The sequence below is a fragment of the Ascidia mentula genome, chromosome 4 (genome assembly GCF_947561715.1).
Source record: "Ascidia mentula chromosome 4, kaAscMent1.1, whole genome shotgun sequence".
Classification (NCBI taxonomy): Eukaryota; Metazoa; Chordata; class Ascidiacea; order Phlebobranchia; family Ascidiidae; genus Ascidia; species Ascidia mentula.
This window is the reverse complement of record NC_138569.1, coordinates 2,209,928-2,231,169: the sequence shown is the minus strand read 5'-3', so window position 1 is coordinate 2,231,169 and position 21,242 is coordinate 2,209,928. Positions and strand designations below refer to the sequence as shown.

Here is a 21,242-nt window from a genome sequence, read left to right as displayed (position 1 = left end):
GGATTTAATACTGATATGCGGCCTTAAGTACAAAGCGCTATATGACGTACGCAGTTGAAGCAGATGGCGCATATTATGCGTAGAAAGAAACTAGTTTTTTTGTTTCTTATCAAACATATCATTGTTCTCTCTCACGCTGAGTTCCACTTTTAACGCTTTATAATACGCGCGTCGTTACCTGTACAGTATTGACAACCAGAGATGAAAGTCTTAATATTTCCCACACACTATTAAGCTGCGGAGAGTAAGAATTTACTACTGAAGCACCATGCTTAAACCAGCCATGATAGTTTATTGCTAAAAATTCAATATCTGTGCTCGGATGATTGTTGCGACATATTATGCCAAATATGAGTCTCAATCCGAGTCTTAACAATATTATTTATGATTGATGGGAATCCTATTTGATTAGCGCATTTGACATTAGATCGCACGTGAGTTCTAATTGTTGTGTTTTCCTAACCTGACTTTAATTAACTCTCGATGCAAACACTACACCAATATTTATTTACCACGAACAATTTGGATACGAAAATAACAAACGCCATTGTACCAACGCCAAACTAAGTGAATTTACGAACTGAGGAGAGCACAGTACAGCTGCGCTGCCCCGCTCCGCCTCAGCTGAACGCACACGAAACGTTTCATTATTTAAACCGGAGGGAAACAAAGCGAACACAGTGTCGTAAAAAGAAGGGCGATCCAAGGACTAACGGTCAGCGAACAGTTAACAAAAGACGCACTCTCACACAAAACAATGAAGGAGGAAGGACTTCTCTAAGGCGACACATTTAAGCTGGCCAATAAAATCACATAAAAACACAGCTGTTGCGTAGAAACTAGTAACGAGATCAAATCACGTGAGAAAGCAACCGTTGCTATACATTTAAAAATGAGATGCTGGACAAGACGCTACCTAAAATGCCTTAATACAAAAAAACCATGGAAAGAGATTCCGAACGTTGATGACGAAACTGGCTGTTATGTGACCATATAGTTTATATTTCCATGAATGCAAACGTTGCTATGTAACGTAAAAATACGTAACAATGATGTTAAAAAAATTCTAACAAGTCCGGTAACCGTTATATGTAAATCTAAGATTGTGACTGTCCAGTATGAGTAAGAATGTGTCTGCTTAAGTTTCCTTTTGTGTTGAACCTTTTCAAGCAAAATGTGCACTTAAATGGTTTCTCTCCAGTATGAACTCGTTTGTGGATTTTCAATTTCGTTGCACTTATGAAACACTTATCGCAATAATCGCATCTGAAAGGTTTCTCTCCAGTATGAATTCGCTTGTGGTCTTTAAGTATCGATGCGGTGAAAAAACACTTTTCACAATAATCGCATCTGTAACGATTCTCTCCAGTATGAGCTCGAACGTGTGCAGTCAGAGATCCTTTCCGATTAAACGCTTTCGAACAAAATGTGCATTTAAAAGACTTCTCCATAGTATGAATTCGAGTGTGAGTGGTTAGATTTCCTTTCTGGTTAAACGCTTTCCAACAAAACGTGCACTTGTAAGGTTTTTCTCCGGTATGAATGCGAATGTGTGTGTTTAGACTTTGTTTCCGTCCAAACACCTTTGGACAAAACGTACATTGAAAAGGTTTTTGTCCAGTATGAGTTGGTTTGTGATATTTAAGTTCTGATTCCGTTTTAAAGCACTTTTCACAATAATCGCATCTAAAAGGTTTCTCTCCTGTATGAGTCCGAATGTGTTTGCTTAGATGTCCTTTCTGGCTGAACAGATTCGAACAAAACGTGCACTTGTAAGGTTTCTCTCCAGTATGAGTTCGAATGTGTGTGCTTAGATTTCCTTTTTGACTAAACATTTTCGAACAAAACGTGCACTTGTAAGGGTTCTCTCCAGAATGAGTTCGTTTATGTTTTATGATGTGTGATGTGGTTGAAAAGCACTTTTCACAATAATCGCATCGAAAAGGTTTCTCTCCGGTATGAGTCCGTATATGTTCGCTTAGATGCCCCCTATGCTTGAAGTCTTTCCAACAAAACGTGCACTTGTGAGGTTTCTCTTTTTTGCAACGAAATGGATTACCTTCGTTGAGAGTGATCTCATGCCTTTCCAGTGAGTCTTTAGTTTGAAATGACTTTTCACAACTCTTGCACTGAATCTGTTCCATGATTTCTTCTTTGAATTCTTCCTGGATTGCGATGGTTTAATTTCTTGCCTACTAGCGATTGGATTTCATTCGTGTTTCCATTTCCATTACAAACCAGCAATATTACTTAGGTTTCAGAACTTTATTGCTTAGGACTCGGCACTACACCAGGCTGCAACTGTGTAACAATAGTTTTTAATAGAAAGAACCAGTGTATAATGCCTTTAACTTACTTTCGCAAAATCTTGGGTACTTATAATCTTGACTTTGAATTTTATGACACTTTCACAAATATTCTGCATTAAAAGTTTGCAAATGTTTCAATAGACACGAAATGGACATAAATATGGTTTGTATAGTATGAAAAAATCTCAATTACCTAAAAGTTATGCATTCTTACTGAACATTCTGTAGTCATTGTGCTATGATAACAGTGTCTGATGACATGGTGATAGCAGTGTTGTGACCTATATGTCAAATAGGAGCCTCAAGCTGGGTCTTAATAATATTATTTATGATCGATGGGAAATCCTATTTAATTAACGCATTTGACATAAGATCGCACGTGAGTTCTAATTGATGTGTTTTCCTAACCTGACTTAATTAACTCTCGATGCAAACACTCCACCAATATTTATTTACCATGAACAATTTTGGATACGAAATTAACGTACGCAATTATACCAACGCCAAACTGAGTGAATTTACGCCCAAACGCTCAGACAGAATTGAGCAGAACCAAAAGCACTACTATTATCACTACTAATGCACAGCAAGCTATACACATACATTATGTTGTGTAATTATATCATCATGTGTCCTAAAGCTAACCTAACAAAACGACGTTTTAGATTCGCCGTGCAATCAGCGTATTCGGCAATGCGACTTACGCCTGTGGATTTGCTGCGCAACTCAGTGGCTATTAATTGCGTTCCTGGCGTTATTTGAGTATTGGCTTTGCCTATAAAACCTGCGCAAAAATATTCTTCAAATTTGAGAGGGCGCGCGTTTTTTCTCGCGAAAAAGTTTACTATTTTTAAATAGTACAGACACCAAAGAATATCTACCCTTAAGGATTTCAGCGGGAATCGATGTTTACTTATGGTTATGACATAGCAAGCATATCATATTCATATTCGAAAATTAATGCAAATTTGTTTTTGATTTTTCTTTCGTTGGAAAGTTCAGCCTGTGATCTATCTTTGTGTGAAAAAAGTAAGTCGCCACCTCGTAAGGCGGCCGAGTCACGCCCGTTCAAAGTTTTGTTAACTAGCGATTTTTTTTGTCAACTAACATCCCTCTGGTCCGTTTTGTACCAATAAACTTGAGCTGTTTGTGACTGAAGAATACAATGTAAGCAAACTAACAGGCAACGGTGATCAGAGAAAGGTCGGTTACTGAAAGACGATAAAGGACAGTCACATGAGAAAACTTAACGTCCCTAAGCGACCAAACCAAACACTTTGAAACTAGCTACTAAATCGCTTGAGATTAATGTGACCGCAAAATGGCTGGGAAACCATATCACACAAAGGGCACAAATCACGTGAATGCACAACCGTTGCTATCGCTACACTTTGAAATGAAACACACTTGACAAGGCGGCCTAAGAATGCCTTCCATAGCCCAGTGGCAAGCTTACTGTAAACACAGGCTGCCTGCTGTTTAGTACTGATAATTTTTCTTTTTTTACAAAAAGCAACAGTAAGAATTAATCACTAACTGTTCCCTTTTTGTTAAACCTTGCAAAATTTTCATTTACCCTACGGCGATCCATTCACCACATTAAGATTTAAGCAACACTGCTCTATAACCTGGAAACAATACAACCACAAACCACACTGTTGCGTAATATGGGTCGGTTGACAACTGAAAGTTGAGTCTTAATAATATCAAAATTCCCTAACCTGAATTAAACTGAAAACCTGTTGCAATTAATTACGACGCTATAACATATTTTTCAAATTTAGTTAGTTTACGAATTAAACACACGTATTAATATCTACACATTAGATATACGAGTTCAGATAGCTAAAACATAAAGTGATTTACACTAGAAAGTCGTACATTTTATCTACACTGGAGAGAGGCGGTCTAGAAGTTCTGAAAAGAAGGTCGATTGTCCAGAGACTAACGGCCAGCAAACAAATGATGGACAATTTGTGTTAAAAAGGGGAAGGGCTTTTAAGATAGGAAATTAAGAGTGCCGAACTGCGAAAGATCGCGTGAGAAGCTGAGCGAACAAAAGATCGCGTGACAAACAAAATAGATTGACCAAGAAAAACAGGTAACCGGACCTGGAAACTTTTGGATAGAATGCAACAGACTGGAGTTCAAACAACTAAGGCTATCATAACAGGGAGAGCGGACACCTAACGATATTTACGTTATCTGGCAATTTCTGTGAACAATATCACTTTTTGAATGCTATGTTACGTTGCCACGTAAGATACACGTTATTTGTACTTCGCCTGTTTCCCTTTGCTTGGCTCACACAGTATGGCGCATAACTTTCAGACAGTATGGCGCATAACTTTCAGACAGTATGGCGCGTAACTTTCACACAGTTTGGCGCATAACTTTCACACAGTTTGGCGTGTAACTTTCACACAGTTTGGCGCATAACTTTCACACAGTTTGGCGCATAACTTTCACACAGTTTGGCGCATAACTTTCACACAGTTTGGCGCATAACTTTCACACAGTTTGGCGCATAACTTTCACACAGTTTGGCGTGTAACTTTCACACAGTTTGGCGTGTAACTTTCACACAGTTTGGCGCATAACTTTCACACAGTTTGGCGTGTAACTTTCACAAAGTTTGAGGCGGCGTGTTGGCGGGCAAAGGAGCTAACAGCACAGAACAAATGATAATTGAACCAAATAAAGTACGATTATTCAGTAAAAAACTTTCAAGCAACGAACCTAAAACGGCTTAGTCTGTTTGTATAAATTTAAAAATTCTGAATATACTGACAACATAAACAGTTGCAGGAAAAGCCATACACTTAGCCACATGCAGGACAAGCCATACAATTAATGATATATACTGCAAACTTCGTGTAGGATAAAGGTACAGGATATTTTGCCGATTATGTTATGATGTTGAAATTTTTTTTTTGACCAAGAGTTATAACATTACGGTAACACCATGAGCACCTGAACTGATAACCTATACAAGGGTAACAATTTTCTTAGAGATTAAGGTAGCGATTTTGTAATTTAATAGTAATCCACGAATGATGTCATAAACTGGCCGTAACTGACACAAGTTGCGGGAACATGTTTTGTTTACACGAGTTTATTCCTTGCTAATGTAACAATTTGCACAAAAAAGAAACTAAACTGAACGGTTGGATGCACGATAACAAACAATTTAGTGTTCTACTGCGATTGGTGTACAACATTGACACAATTTGCGACAGAACGTATTAGATATAAGTGGTACGCATAGCAGAATTTTTAAACCCGACCAAAATTAATCTGTTAACCGTAGGTTGATCTGTAGGTGAGATGGGCATTCCCTTGTGTGTGCACGAAGGTGTCTGTTCAAGGTTCCTTTTCATTTGAACGTTTTCGAGCAAAACACTATTGGACAGGTTACAAATCAGAGTTTGTTCGAATGTGTGTCGTTAGATTTCCTTTCATGCTACACCCTTGTGAACTAAACGTACACTGGTGAGGTTTCTCTTCAGTATGAGTGCGTTTGTGGACATTCACTTGGGAGGATGTTGCGAAATACTTTCTCTTCCTTCTCTTCCAGTGTGAGTTCCTTTGTGAAATTTGAGTGTTGTTGAGTTTGTGAAGCGCTTTTCGCAATACTCGCATGTGTAAGGTTTCTCTCCAGTATGAGTCCGAATGTGCCTGGTTAAATTTCCTTTCTGACCAAACATCTTCGAACAAAATGTGCACTTGTAAGGTTTCTCTCCGGTATGAGTCCGAAGGTGTGCGCTCAGATGTCCTATCTGGCTGAAAACCTTCGAACAAAACGTGCACTTGTGAGGTTTCTCTCCAGTATGAGTACGAATGTGTCTGCGTAGATAAGCTTTGTGACCAAACACCTTCGAACAAAACGTGCACTTGTAAGGTTTCTCTCCGATAAGGGAGCTTACGTGTCCTTTCTGACCAAACACCTTCGAACAAAGCGTGCTCTTGTATGGTTTCTCTTTGACATGAGTTCGAATGTGTATGTCTAGACTTTCTTTCCGGTTGAACACTTTCGAACAAAATGTGCATTTAAAGTGTTTCTTTCCAGTATGAATTCGTTTGTGTTTTTGGAGCGTCGATGTGGTTGAAAAGCACTTTTCACAATAATCGCATCTGAAAGGTTTCTCTCCAGTATGAGTTCGAATGTGTGTGATAAGATTTCCTTTCTGACCAAACACTTTGGAACAAAAACTGCATCTGAAAGGTTTCTCTCCAGTATGAGTTCGAATGTGTCTGCTTAGATTTTCTTTCTGACAAAACACCTTCGAACAAAACGTGCACTTGTATGGTTTCTCTTCGACATGAGTTCGATTGTGTCTTTTTAGACTTTCTTTTCGGTTAAACACTTTCGAACAAAATGTGCATTGAAAGTGTTTCTTTTCAGTATGAATTCGTTTGTGTTTTTGGAGCTTCGATGCGATTGGAAAGCACTTTTCACAATAATCGCATCTGAAAGGTTTCTCTCCGGTATGAGTTCGAATGTGTATGTTTAGTCTTTCATTCTTGTCAAACACTTTCGAACAAAAAGTGCACTTAAAAGGTTTCTCTCCGGTATGAGTTCGAATGTGTGCGATAAGATTTCCTTTTAGACTAAACACTTTCGAACAAAACGTGCATCTGAAAGGTTTCTCTCCGGTATGAGTCCGAATGTGTGCGAAAAGATTTCCTTTCATACTAAACACTTTCGAACAAAAAGTGCACTTAAAAGGTTTCTCTCCAGTATGAGTTCGAATGTGTACGGTTAGATTTCCTTTCTGACCAAACACCTTTGAACAAAACGTGCATTTGTAGGGTTTCTCTCCAGCATTATCTTGTTTGTGAATGAGTTTATGCTTCTCCAGTGAGTCTCTGCTTTGAAATGATTTTTTACAATTCTTGCAGCGAAAGTGTTCCATGTTTGTTTTGTGTTTTCTTCTTAAATTGCGATGTTAGAATTAATTGCCTGCTGGTGATTGGTTTTCATTCGTGTTTCCATTCCCATCACAAGCTAACATTTTTACTTAGGATTCAGAACATTATGCTTAGGATTCCTCACTCAACCAAGCTGCAAATATATAGCAATAGTTTCCAATGTATAATGTCATCAATGTATATTGTACTACTATCGCTGCCAGGCATGATACAATTTAAAATAGACCGATCTTCTGGCATAAAATTAACATATTGTATTTTTCCGACATTTCGTCTGCAGACTTTATCAGGGCCAGTGACTATTTTTTGTCAGTCTAACAAACCTTCAACCTTCACAAAACGTTGGTTCTTTTATTTTTGACTCAAAACTTTATGACACCTTTTTCTATATTTTGCATTGAAGCGTTTACAAAAGTTTCTATAAATGCAAAATGGAGATAAATATGCTGCCCGAATAACAATACGCATTTCGACACAACTTAAACATTACTCTAGAGTCTAGACTACAGTGATTCTTAAATGTTTGTTTACCTCTACCACATAGAAATTAAAAATGCTTTGCCACGAAGGACATGTCTTTCGATCGATGCAAGTTTCGGGTCGATTATGAATTTGTTTGTGACTTTTTGGTAGATGTTAAAGAAGAAGGATAGACCTTCCAGACGACATATCAACCGATTCTTGTGAGGGGATGAGTAGATTGAAGGAACAGGCCTTTCGGAGGATAACACGATGGACTCGATTGGATTAATGGTTTTTGCTTTATGATCCTGGCAATTTGTGGTGCTAAGAGCACATAATGTTCGTTGACGTTTTTTTTTCGCACTAACAGCGGGCTACTTTGGCGTGTTTGTTTAAGGCGTTTAACAGAGAAGCAAAAGTCACACGACGCAATGCATATGTTGGACGTGGTCAATTTTCATAAAATAACATTTTTGGTTGTTGTACCTTACCGAATATGCCATTAAAGATAATCGACGGGCGTAGCGCGAATGGAGAGCAAAACTTAGAACACTTGTAAACTTCACTACGTCACAGACGATGACGTCAAATTTGGCATGGTTACTCGTAAGGTGTCACTTAACATTCGTGTTAAGTTTCAGGTTAGTAGTGCTCGGAATAGTTAAGATATTAGGTTTGGTGATAAAAGCACACCAGACCCCATTACTGAAGTTGTTTACTCTCATATAAACAACACAAAAAAATAGTATAAAAAAATTAATCACTCACTGTTCCTTTTAACGTTCACACTGGCAAAATTTTGATTTACCCTACGGCGAACCAATCACCAGATTAAGAAACACTGCTCTACAACTTGACAACAAAGCAACCACGCGTTATTTACGCGTTGGCTGCCGTTTCCCGTGCTCAGCTCACACAGTTTGGCGCGCAAATTTCACATAGTTTGGTGTATAACTTTCACAATGTTTGGTGCGGCGTGTTTATCCACAAAAAACAACAACACCACAGTGCGAATAAGAGTGAATAATTCAAAACCACTTGAAGTACAATTATTTAATTCACCATTTTGAACCTGAGAGTACCAAGGCTTCTGCCTGTATGCAACAATCAAATTCCTGTACATAACTAAACAACAAGCTGTTGTTACATGCAGTACTACACTAAAAACTCAACTAATAATACTGAATGACATTGTTTGAAATAATGCACATTTTGTACGTAACAAAAACAGTGGAGAACCAACCTAATTGACGCCAAACTTCGTGAACGCAGTTCCCCAAACTGTGTGAAGAACGCCTGGGGCACGCTTGTGGCGGAAAATACTACTACTACACTGGGTCAATTTTGCGAATTTTAATGATTAGGTGTAAACAGGGCCACCACCTGTTACGTTTGTTTGTAAATTTAACATGAATTATTACACGAAATCGTATCGTTAATATTCGCACAGATTTCCATGTTACATAGGCTTATATGTGGATCAAGTTTGGAAAAAACTTTGTGACTCGGTGTAAAAGTTTCTTCCGCTTGTAGCAAGTTTGCTAAGTCCTTGTGTTTGCCAGCCTTCGGGTGATGTTAGAAAACATGTTCCATTTACCAGATCTGTATCTGCAATTCCCTTGTTAATTAACGTGCAGCCGAACTCAAAACACACGAAATGTCGCGACAAACAATTGTACATAGGAGTGAAAAGTTCTACGTGTGAAGAAGTATAAAAATTGTATTCTTATTTAAAGGCTGAACTGTCAAAGAAAGGGAAAGAAGTTTTAGAGTTGGGATTAGCGTCATGAAGTATGTCGGCGAAACAAGGGAATTGAATGGACGATAACGCAAAACGTCCTTGCGGAGTTTCATATCCAACAACTGCATGAAGCTACAGACTGACGGTTGCAACGACTAAATATACGGCAAACATCACTTCTAAATAATGTTTGTGAGTTCGTTCGATATCCTGCTTTGTTTAAAGCTTTATCACATAACTATCACACGGTTTGGTGCGGTATGTGGACCTGCAAACAGTCGACTGCACAGGACAGATAATAACTGTGTATTTTGAACCAAGTAAAGTACGATTATTCACTGAAACATTTTCAACCAACATTCGTGGTGTATTGTAGAACAACAGTTCACAAAGGCAACTACCGTATTTTACGGACCATAAGGCGCAATTTAAATCTTTTTTTTTCCTCATAAATTGATCGTGCGCCTTATACGCCGATGCGCCTAATGTATGGATCAAGTAGTGCTTTATTGCCTACACTCAAAACCAGTACCAATACTATTATTATACAAATAAACTTTATACGGTAACCCATACTCTTAAAATACGTTGCGCTCTATAGCCCGGTGCGCCTTATGTATGAACAAAAAACTAATCAAAGCAATTTATTGACAGAGCGCCTTATAATCAGGTGCGCTTTATGGTCCGTAAAATACGGTAAATTGAACGGTTATAGATGCACGATAATAAACAGTTTAGTGCTTCTACTATGTTTGGTGTACAACATTAACACATTTGTGAGCAGAACGTATCAAATATTCAGCGCTGTCATTAGTTCCTGCTAGAGCAGTATTTTTAAGCCAAGCTGAAATTGATGCACTCTCCAGTATGAGTTCGAATGTGTCGACTTAGATTTCCTTTCGTGCTAAACACTTTCGAACAAAATGTGCATTTAAAATGTTTCTCTCAAGTGTGAGTTTGTTTGTGGGTTTTGAGTGCAGATGTGGTTATGAAACACTTTTCGCAAAAATCACATCTGAAAGGTTTCTCTCCGGTATGAGTCCGAATATGGGTGGTTAGATTTCCTTTCTGTCCAAAAACCTTAGAACAAAGCATGCACTTGTAAGGTTTATCTCCAGTATGAGTCCGAATGTGTGTGCTTAGATATTCTTTACGGTTGAAGACTTTCGAACAAAACATGCACTTGTAAGGTGTTACTTCCGAATGAGTTCGAATGTGTCGACTTAGATTTCCTTTCGTGCTAAACACTTTCGGACAAAATGTGCATTTAAAATGTTTCTCTCCAGTGTGAGTTTGTTTGTGGGTTTTGAGTACCGATGTGGTTATGAAACACTTTTCGCAAATATCGCATCTGAAAGGCTTTTCTCCGGTATGAGTCCGAATGTGTGTGCTTAGATTTCCTTTGTGACCAAAAACCTTTGAACAAAACGTGCACTTGTAAGGTTTCTCTCCAGTGTGAGTCCGAATGTGTTTGCTTAGATGTTCTTTACGGTTGAAAACTTTCGAACAAAATGTGCATTTAAAATGTTTCTCTCCAGTGTGAGTTTGTTTGTGGGCTTTGAGTGCCGATGTGGTTATGAAACACTTTTCACAAAAATCGCATCTAAAAGGTTTCTCTCCAGTATGAATTCGAATATGGGTGGTTAGGTTTACTTTCTGTCCAAAAACCTTCGAACAAAACGTGCACTTGAAAGGTTTCTCTCCAGCATGAGTTCGAATATGGGTGGTTAGATTTACTTTCTGTCTAAAAACCTTCGAACAAAACATGCACTTGTAAGGTTTATCTCCAGTATGAGTCCGAATGTGTCTGCTTAGATGTTCTTTACTGAAGACTTTCGAACAAAACGTGCACTTGTGAGGTTTCTCTCTTACTTTTTCGCAACGAATTGCATTACCTTCGTTGTGAGTGATCTCATGCTTCTCCAGTGAGTCTTTAGTTTGAAACGATTTTTCACAAATATTGCACTGAATCTGTTCCATGTCAGTTTGTTTAGTTTTTCCCTCTTGGACTCGATTGTTCAATTTCTTTTCTTATGCCAATGAACTCACAACCCACAGTTACAACGTAAATGTAAGTCAGTCTTATACCTCTGCCAGTAATAAAGCAAATTGATTACTTTGCGCCCTCTTGTTCGATCCTTACTCCAGCTTTAGCGTCAAAACGGTCATAATTTGTCTCGACATATTGCGCAACAGAAGTTACCACATTTGTATCTTCAGTTTGCTGGTTAATATTCGTGCGGCCTTTCTCAAACACACCAGAAGTATCGACAGTAACGTTACTAATTCCGTAATTACGTACTCATATATCTGCTATTGTACGTAGGGGTGAATCCCCGTACGTGAAAAGTTCTGCGTGTGGAAAAGTTGAAAAATGAATCAATATTTAAAGGTTGAAGTGACAAAGGAAGAGAAAGAAGGAAGTTTTAGAGTTACGATTGGAGATTTTTGCGCCGTGATTTGTTATCTGCGTCGAGCGGACGAGAAGACAAAACGCGCCAACTTCCAAGCGCGGGTTTTCAATCTAACAACTGCACGAGGCAACTAAATAATGGTTGTAATAACGAGATAAAAATGTGGTCCTTCTAATGCTTTTCTTCAGTATTTATTCGTATATGCGTCGTTCGATTACCTGAAGTGTTTAAAGCTGTACCACACATGTAGCACTGATCAGAAATTCGCACGTGTGTGTGGCAAGGCCGGCCTGTGCCTTGAAGGCTTTATCACATGTGTTACACTTACAACGAAATACACAACTCTTTATTACATCATTGGAATTACATTGTTACAAAATAAGTAAAGAATTAAACATGAATTAGACTCACGTATTAATAACAACATATTCGATATACGAGTCTACACTGGAGAGTGGCGTCTTAGGAGATGTGGAAAGACGAAGGTTTGTCAAAAGTAGTTACGTTGCACGAAAACAGAAGCACGACATTTTAACAATTTAGTGCCCTACAACGGTTGGTGAACGACATTGACACATTTCAATGCAGAACATATAAAATATTTAGAACTAGCATAGCTTGCTCTGGAGAGGAAATGTCAAATCCAGTTCAAATTATTTAGGTAACCGTTAAAGATGGGTGTGTGGACACTCTCCAATGTGAAAACTATGTGAAAAGACAGACAAACAACACTTCTAAATAATGGATGTGATTTCCAATAAAAAACAAGTTGAAAAGAATATTTAAATCAAGCAGAAATGCACAACTATTGACTTTTTAAATTGTGAGGCTGGATGAGCTTTGTTTGATTAACTGAAGTTTTGAAAGCTTTATCGCACATAGAGAAGTTAAAAGATTTCTCTCCAACATGCGTTTGGATGTGTCTATTCGGAGTCCTTTACATCCAAACCTGATTTGTCTGCAATATGAGTCCGACCGTGTGTGCTTAGATATCTTTCTGTTCAAACACTTCCAAACAAATCTTGAATATGTGTGGTTTCTCTCCAGTATGAGTGCGTTTGTGGGCTTTCAGTATCGATGCTCTTGAGAAGCACTTTTCGCAATAATCGCATCAGAAAGGTTTCTCTCCGGTATGAGTCCGTAAGTGTACGCTTAGATTTCCTTTCTGATTGAACACTTTCGAGCAAAATATGCACTGGTAAGGATTCTCTCCAGTGTGAGTTCGAATGTGTGTGGTTAGATTTCCTTTTCATGCTAAACATCTTCGAATAAAATGTTTATTTGTATGGTTTCTCTGCAAAAGTGTGAGTTACTTTGTGGATATTCAATTTCGATGACGTTACGAAGCACTTTTCGCAAATATCGCATCTGAAAGGTTTCTCGCCAGTATGAGTCCGAATGTGTCTGCTTAGATTTCCTTTGTGACCAAACACCTTCGAACAATACGTGCACTTGTGAGGTTTCTCTCCAGTGTGAATTCGAATGTGTTTGCTTAGATACTTTTTCATGCTAAACATCTTCGAACAAAATGTGCATTCAAAAACTTTCTCTCCAGCAGTGTGAGTTAGTTTATGGACATTCAATTTCGTTGCAGTCATGAAACACTTTTCGCAAATATCGCATCTAAAAGGTTTCTCTCCAGTATGAGTTCGAATATGGGTGGTTAGATTTACTTTCTTGCCAAACACCTTTGAACAAAACGTGCATTTGTAAAGCTTCTCTTCTGTATGGGTTCGAATATGTGTATTCATATTTCGTTTGTGGAGGAAAACTTTCGAACAAAATGTGCATTTAAAACGTTTCTCTCCAGTATGAATTTGTTTGTGAGCTTTGAGTGCACATGTGGTTGAGAAACACTTTTCACAATATTCGCATCTGAAAGGTTTTTCTCCAGTATGAGTTCGAATGTGTCTGCTTAGATGATCTGTTTGACCAAACACTTTCGAACAAACCGTGCACTTGTAAGGTTTCTCTCCAGTGTGAGTTCGAATGTGTTTGCTTAGATTTCCTTTCCGGCCAAACGCTTTCAAACAAACCGTGCACTTGTAAGGTTTCTCTCCAGTGTGAGTTCGAATGTGTTTGCTTAGATATCCTTTCCGGCCAAACGCTTTCAAACAAACCGTGCACTTGTAAGGTTTCTCTCCAGTGTGAGTCACAATGTGTCTGCTTAGATTTCCTTTATGACCAAACACTTTCAAACAAAATGTGCACTTGTAAGATTTCTCTCCAACTTTTTCGCAACGAAATGGATTACCTTCGTTGTGAGTGATATCATGCTTCTCAAGTGAGTCTTTGGTTAGAAACGACTTTTCACAAATCTTGCAGTAAATCTGTTCCATTTCAATTTGTTTAGTTTTTTCTTCTTGGACTACGATGGTTCAATTTCTTGTTTAATGCCAATGATCTCACAATCCACAGTTACAATTTAAATGTAAGTCAGTCCTGTATCTTTGACAACAATAAAGCAAATTGATAATATTTTGCCCTCAGTCTTAATATTTACTCCAGCTTTAGAAAATGCGTCAAAACGGTCATAATTTGTCTCAACATTTTGCGCAACAGAAGTTACCACATTTGTATCTTCAGTTTGCTGGTTAATATTCGTGCGACCTTTCTCAAACACACCAAAAGTATCGACAATAACGTTACTAATTCCATAATTGCGTACTCGTATATCTGCTATTGTACGTAGGAGTGAATCCCCGTACGTGAAAAGTTCTGCTTGTGGAAAATTTAAAAAATGAATCAATATTTAAAGGTTGAAGTTCCAAAGGAAGAGAAAGAAGGAAGTTTTTGAGTTGCGATTGGAGATTTTTGCGGAGTGATTTGTTATCTGCGAACGAGAAAGACAAAACGTGCCAACTTCCAAGCGTGGGGTCTTTAATCTAACAACTGCACGAGGCAACTAAATAATGGTTGTAATGACGAGATACAAATGTGGTCCTTCTAATGCTTTTTCTTCAGTATTAATTCGTATATGCATCGTTCGATTACCTGAAGTGTTTAAAGCTGTACCACACATGTAGCAGTGATCAGAAATTCGCACGTGTGTCTGGCAAGGCTGTCATGTGCCTTGAAGGCTTTATCACATGTGTTACACTTACAACGAAATACACAACTCTTTATTACTTCATTGGAATTACATTGTTACAAAATAAGTAAAGAATTAAACATGAATTAGACTCACGTATTAATAACTACACATTCGATATACGAGTCTACACTGGAGAGTGGCAGCTTGGGAGATGTGGAAAGACGAAGGTTTGTCAAAAGTAGTTACGTTGCACGACAACAGATGCACGACATTTTAACAATTTAGTGCCCTACAACGGTTGGTGAACGACATTGACACATTTCAAAGCAGAACATATAAAATATTTAGAACTAGCATAGCTTGCTCTGGAGAGGAAATGTCAAAACCAGTTCAAATTATTCAGGTAACCGTTAAAGATGAGTGTGTGGACACTCTCCAATGTGAAAACTAGATGAAAACACAGACAAACATCACTTCTAAATAATGGATGTGATTTCCAATCGAAAACAAGTTGAAAAGAATATTTAAATCAAGCAGCAATGCACAACTATTGACTTTTTAAATTGTGAGGCTGGATGAGCTTTGTTTGATTAACTGAAGTTTTGAAAGCTTTATCGCATATAGAGAAGTTAAAAGATTTCTCTCCAACATGCGTCTATTCGGAGTCCTTTACATCCAAACCTGATTTGTCTGCAATATGAGTCCGACCGTGTGTGCTTAGATATCTTTCTGTTCAAACACTTCCAAACAAATCTTGAATATGTGTGGTTTCTCTCCAGTATGAGTGCGTTTGTGGGCTTTCAGTATCGATGCTCTTGAGAAGCACTTTTCGCAATAATCGCATCTGAAAGGTTTCTCTCCGGTATGAGTCCGTAAATGTACGCTTAGATTTCCTTTCTGATTGAACACTTTCGAGCAATATATGCACTGGTAAGGATTCTCTCCAGTGTGAGTTCGAATGTGTGTGGTTAGATTTCCTTTTCATGCTAAACATCTTCGAACAAAATGTTTATTTGTATGGTTTCTCTGCAAAAGTGTGAGTTACTTTGTGGATATTCAATTTCGATGACGTTACGAAGCACTTTTCGCAAATATCGCATCTGAAAGGTTTCTCTCCGGTATGAGTCCGAATGTGTCTGCTTAGATTTCCTGTGTGACCAAACACCTTCGAACAATACGTGCACTTGTGAGGTTTCTCTCCAGTGTGAATTCGAATGTGTCTGCTTAGATACTTTTTCATGCTAAACATCTTCGAACAAAATGTACATTCAAAAACTTTCTCTCCAGCAGTGTGAGTTAGTTTATGGACATTCAATTTCGTTGCAGTCATGAAACACTTTTCGCAAATATCGCATCTAAAAGGTTTCTCTCCAGTATGAGTTCGAATATGGGTGGTTAGATTTACTTTCTTGCCAAACACCTTTGAACAAAACGTGCATTTGTAAAGCTTCTCTTCTGTATGGGTTCGAATATGTGTATTCATATTTCGTTTGTGGAGGAAAACTTTCGAACAAAATGTGCATTTAAAACGTTTCTCTCCAGTATGAATTTGTTTGTGAGCTTTGAGTGCACATGTGGTTGAGAAACACTTTTCACAATATTCGCATCTGAAAGGTTTTTCTCCAGTATGAGTTCGAATGTGTCTGCTTAGATGATCTGCTTGACCAAACACTTTCGAACAAACCGTGCACTTGTAAGGTTTCTCTCCAGTGTGAGTTCGAATGTGTTTGCTTAGATTTCCTTTCCGGCCAAACGCTTTCAAACAAACCGTGCACTTGTAAGGTTTCTCTCCAGTGTGAGTTCGAATGTGTTTGCTTAGATATCCTTTCCGGCCAAACGCTTTCAAACAAACCGTGCACTTGTAAGGTTTCTCTCCAGTGTGAGTTCGAATGTGTTTGCTTAGATATCCTTTCCGGCCAAACGCTTTCAAACAAACCGTGCACTTGTAAGGTTTCTCTCCAGTGTGAGTCACAATGTGTCTGTTTAGATTTCCTTTATGACCAAACACTTTCAAACAAAATGTGCACTTGTAAGATTTCCCTCCAACTTTTTCGCAACGAAATGGATTACCTTCGTTGTGAGTGATATTATGCTTCTCAAGTGAGTCTTTGGTTAGAAACGACTTTTCACAAATCTTGCAGTAAATCTGTTCCATTTCAATTTGTTTAGTTTTTTCTTCTTGGACTACGATGGTTCAATTTCTTGTCTAATGCCAATGATCTCACAATCCACAGTTACAATTTAAATGTAAGTCAGTCCTATATCTTTGACAACAATAAAGCAAATTGATAATATTTTGCCCTCAGTCTTAATATTTACTCCAGCTTTAGAAAATGCGTCAAAACGGTCATAATTTGTCTCAACATATTGCGCAACAGAAGTTACCACATTTGTATCTTCAGTTTGCTGGTTAATATTCGTGCGGCCTTTCTCAAACACACCAGAAGTATCGACAATAACGTTACTAATTCCGTAATTACGTACTCATATATCTGCTATTGTACGTAGGGGTGAATCCCCGTACGTGAAAAGTTCTGCGTGTGGAAAAGTTGAAAAATGAATCAATATTTAAAGGTTGAAGTGACAAAGGAAGAGAAAGAAGGAAGTTTTAGAGTTACGATTGGAGATTTTTGCGGCATGATTTGTTATCTGCGTCGAGCGGACGAGAAGACAAAACGCGCCAACTTCCTAGCGGGGGGTTTTTAATCTAACAACTGCACGAGGCAACAAACTGATGGTTCTAATGACGAGATAAAAATGTGGTCCTTCTAATGTTTTTCTCAGTATTAATTCGTATATGCGTCGTTCGATTGCCTGAAGTGTTTAAAGCTGTACCACAGATGTAGCACTGATTAGAATTCGCACGTGTGTGGCAAGGCTGTCATGTGCCTTGAAGGCTTTTTCACAAGTGTCGCACATGAATGTTTTATCTCCAGTGTGAATTCGAAGGTGCTTTGCACGATGTCCTGTGTAGTTAAAAAAGCTTTATCACATGTGTTTCACTTGAACGGTTACTCACCAGTATGGGTACGAACGTGTAAGTTTCACACAGATTGGTTTGCTCATGGAGCTAAATAACATAATTTGTGGCGCCCTTGTAGGACTTAGTAAAGATGTACAGCAAGCAAACAACAAACGTACGCTTCAGCTCATGAACAGTTTTGTGTAAAAAGATTATGCTGCTACCACGCTGGATTGCCGCATTGTCATAGGCGTTCAAAGTTTTTTGATAACGATTATCTCCAGAATTGCAGCGTCAATTGTTCAATCACTTCAACCGCTGAACAAACTTGGACAACTGAAGTTTTTTACAACTTGTTCGAAACATGTACAGCACAGACCTGACGCATATTGTGTTTGGCAAACTCACCGAGTTACACTCAATTGTTGTCCCTTGTAAGAAAAAAATTGCTCTCTCTTAAACAGAACTACCACTTTTAACGCTTGATGATATTTGTTGCTGACACCTCAAAAACAATGTTCACTACTGTGGTGCCACAAGTTTTGCTCTCGTTTCAAAACATTTTCTAATGGCGCATTTTCTTACGAGGTTGGGCCAAACTCTTCTAAATCCAGTATTTTTCGATTTTTCTTAGAAATATTTGTTGTTGCACATTACAATTGCGGAGCCAACTATTTTACATACAAACACGAGTACTAGATATATTTCTTTTTCAAGGTAGATTAATTAACCTTTTTAACGAACATACAGCTGAACGCGTAATATTTTTCATATTTTTGAGACCAATTAAACGGTTAGATTTTCCTGCGACTCATGTGTCAGGTGGCAACTTAAAGTTGGGTCTTAACAATATTGATCAACAATTGGCAAAAAATTCTGCTTGCTCAATGCATTTGTCGAAAGGTCGTACGCAATTTGTGTTCCCAAACCTGATTTAATTAAAATGTGATGAAACGAAATACATCACTCTTTATTACTGCATTGGAATTAGATTGTTACGAAATTAAACATGAATTAGACACACGTATTGTCAAAAGTAGTTACGTAACAGATGCACGACATTTAAACAACTTAGTGCCCTACAACGGTTGGTGAACGACATTGACACATTTCAATGCAGAACGTATAAAATATTCAGAGCTAGCCTAGCTCGCTCTGGATTGCAAAAGTCAAATCCAGTTCAAAATATTCAGGTAACCGTTAAAGATGAGTGTGTGGACACTCTCCAATGTGAAAACTATGTGAAAAGACAGACAAACATCACTTCTGAATAATGGATGTGATTTCCAATCAAAAACAAGTTGAAAAGAATATTTAAATCAAGCAGCAATGCACAACTATTGACTTTTTAAATTGTGAAGTTGGGTAAGCTTTGTTTGATTAACTGAAGATTTGATAGCCTTATCACATATAGAGAACTTATAAGATTTCTGAGCGAGAGACTAAGACAAAAGCAATTGAAGTATTGCTCTCGTCGCTGTATATTAACGTTTTTTGTTTTGAATCAAGGTATGTTTTTTTTTATCGTTTCATGTTTCGATTAAAAAGTGGTAAAGGTAGTTCTTGGTAGATGTTTTGATAGTCTTAGGAGTCAGATAAACGGTGTGTTTTCTGTCTGCAAACCCGAGTCCCTGCAAACCAAACACCGCAGATTATGAAAACAAAGATGGTATAATTGAACAAAACAATCGCTCACATTTCAAACGCGGTCATATCACACAACCACAACTAAAATAATATATGTCCTCTCCTTTAAAGCAGTCGCCTTGCACTCTCGTATCAATGTATGCCGGTCTGTGCCCCACTGTGCCCGAAATTTTGCTCGTCGAACATCTCAACTCAGCAAGCACGCACAATAAAACAAACACGGAATCGTCTGTAGTGTATACGGGCCTTTACCAGAAAAAATCTTGCATTTTCTTAAACTGAAATACCACTTTTAACGCTTTATGATTCTTGTTACTGCCACTTTTCAAAACAATTTTTACTACTGTATTGCCATAAGTTTAGCCCACGTTTAAATTTTCTTTTTACAGCTCATTTTTTTCTCTTGTAAGTCCATTAATTTCCGGATTTTTCAAAATTAACGACATTAAGTGCAAACACTGGTACCAATTATGTCTCTTTCACAAGATACATTAATTCACTTCGCGGTGGCCATCCAGTACAGACCCTACTATTTTCATATCCACATGCATGTCGCATGCGGGTCGTTGCGTGAGTACTTTTGACAAGCCGAAATGCAAGACTCAATATTGTCCCACAAACTACTAAGCTGCGTTGAGTAGGATGTTGGAAAATAAGGCACCATGATCAACCAGCATCCGTGGTTTATTAAAGAGCAGCGGTTCACAAAAAGGAAAATGAATTGAAAAGTTATAGATGTACGATAATAAACAGTTTAGTGTTCAACTACGATTGGTGTAGAACATTAACACATTTGTGAGCAGAACGTATCAAATTTTCAGCGCTACCATTAGTTCCTTCTAGATAGAGAAGTATTTTTAAGCCAAGCTCAAACAGCATGAGTTCGAATGTGTCGGCTTAGATTTCCTTTCTTGCTAAACAATTTCGAACAAAATGAGCATCTAAAAGGTTTCTCTCCAGTATGAGTTCGAATATGGGTGGTTAGTTGTACTTTCTGTCCAAAAACCTTCGAACAAAACGTGCATTTGAAAGGTTTCTCCCCAGTATGAGTTCGAATATGGGTGGTTAGATTTACTTTCTGACCAAATACTTTCGAACAAACCGTACACTTGAAAGGTTTTACTTCCGTATGAGTCCGACTGTGTGTGATTAGATATTCCCTTCGCTTGAAGTGTTTTGAACAAAATGTGCATTTGAAAGGTTTATCTCCAGTATGAGTACGTTTGTGATCTTTGAGTATCGATGTGGTTGAAAAGCATTTTTCGCAATAATCACATCTGAAGGGTTTTTCTCCAGTATGAGTTCGAACGTGTACGATTAGATTTCCTTTCGTGCGAAAAAATTCAGAACAGAATGTGCATTTGAAAGGTTTATCTCCAGTATGAGTACGTTTGTGATCTTTGAGTGCCGATGTGGTTGAAAAGCATTTTTCGCAATAATCGCATCTGAAGGGTTTTTCTCCAGTATGAGTTCGAATATGGGTGGTTAAATTTACTTTCTGGCCAAAAACCTTCGAACAAATCCTGCACTTGTACGGTTTTTCTCCAGTGTGAGTCCGAATGTGTATGCTTAGATGTTCTTTACGGTTGAAGACTTTCGAACAAAGCGTGCACTTGTAAGATTTCTCTCGAACTTTTCGGCAACGAAATGGATTACCGTCGTTGTGAATGATCACATGCTTCTCCATTGAGTCTTTAGTTTGAAATGACTTTTCACAAATCTTGCAGTGAATCTGTTCCAT

At 38.1% G+C, this 21,242-nt stretch overlaps 3 protein-coding genes and 1 pseudogene across 3 annotated transcripts; all 4 read right to left on the bottom strand.

Annotated features, from left to right (window-relative positions):
* Positions 1–905: 905 nt before the first annotated feature.
* On the bottom strand, positions 906–2,225 carry LOC145898411 (uncharacterized). Its single transcript, XM_082986853.1, has one exon. The coding sequence runs from the start codon at positions 2,142–2,144 to the stop codon at positions 1,098–1,100; it is 1,047 nt and encodes a 348-aa protein (XP_082842979.1). The 5' UTR covers positions 2,145–2,225; the 3' UTR covers positions 906–1,097.
* Positions 2,226–5,237: 3,012 nt separating this feature from the next.
* LOC145898399 (uncharacterized) lies at positions 5,238–7,355 on the bottom strand. The gene is made up of 2 exons (XM_082986840.1): positions 6,257–7,355; positions 5,238–6,184 (listed from the first exon to the last, which is right to left on the bottom strand). Exons 1-2 carry the CDS (start codon positions 7,223–7,225, stop codon positions 5,840–5,842), a joined length of 1,314 nt encoding a protein of 437 aa, XP_082842966.1. The 5' UTR covers positions 7,226–7,355; the 3' UTR covers positions 5,238–5,839.
* A 5,488-nt stretch (positions 7,356–12,843) lies between these two features.
* Positions 12,844–17,047, bottom strand: LOC145897059 (uncharacterized; annotated as a pseudogene).
* Positions 17,048–20,369: 3,322 nt separating this feature from the next.
* LOC145897057 (uncharacterized) lies at positions 20,370–21,242 on the bottom strand. Its single transcript, XM_082985215.1, has one exon. The coding sequence runs from the start codon at positions 21,240–21,242 to the stop codon at positions 20,370–20,372; it is 873 nt and encodes a 290-aa protein (XP_082841341.1).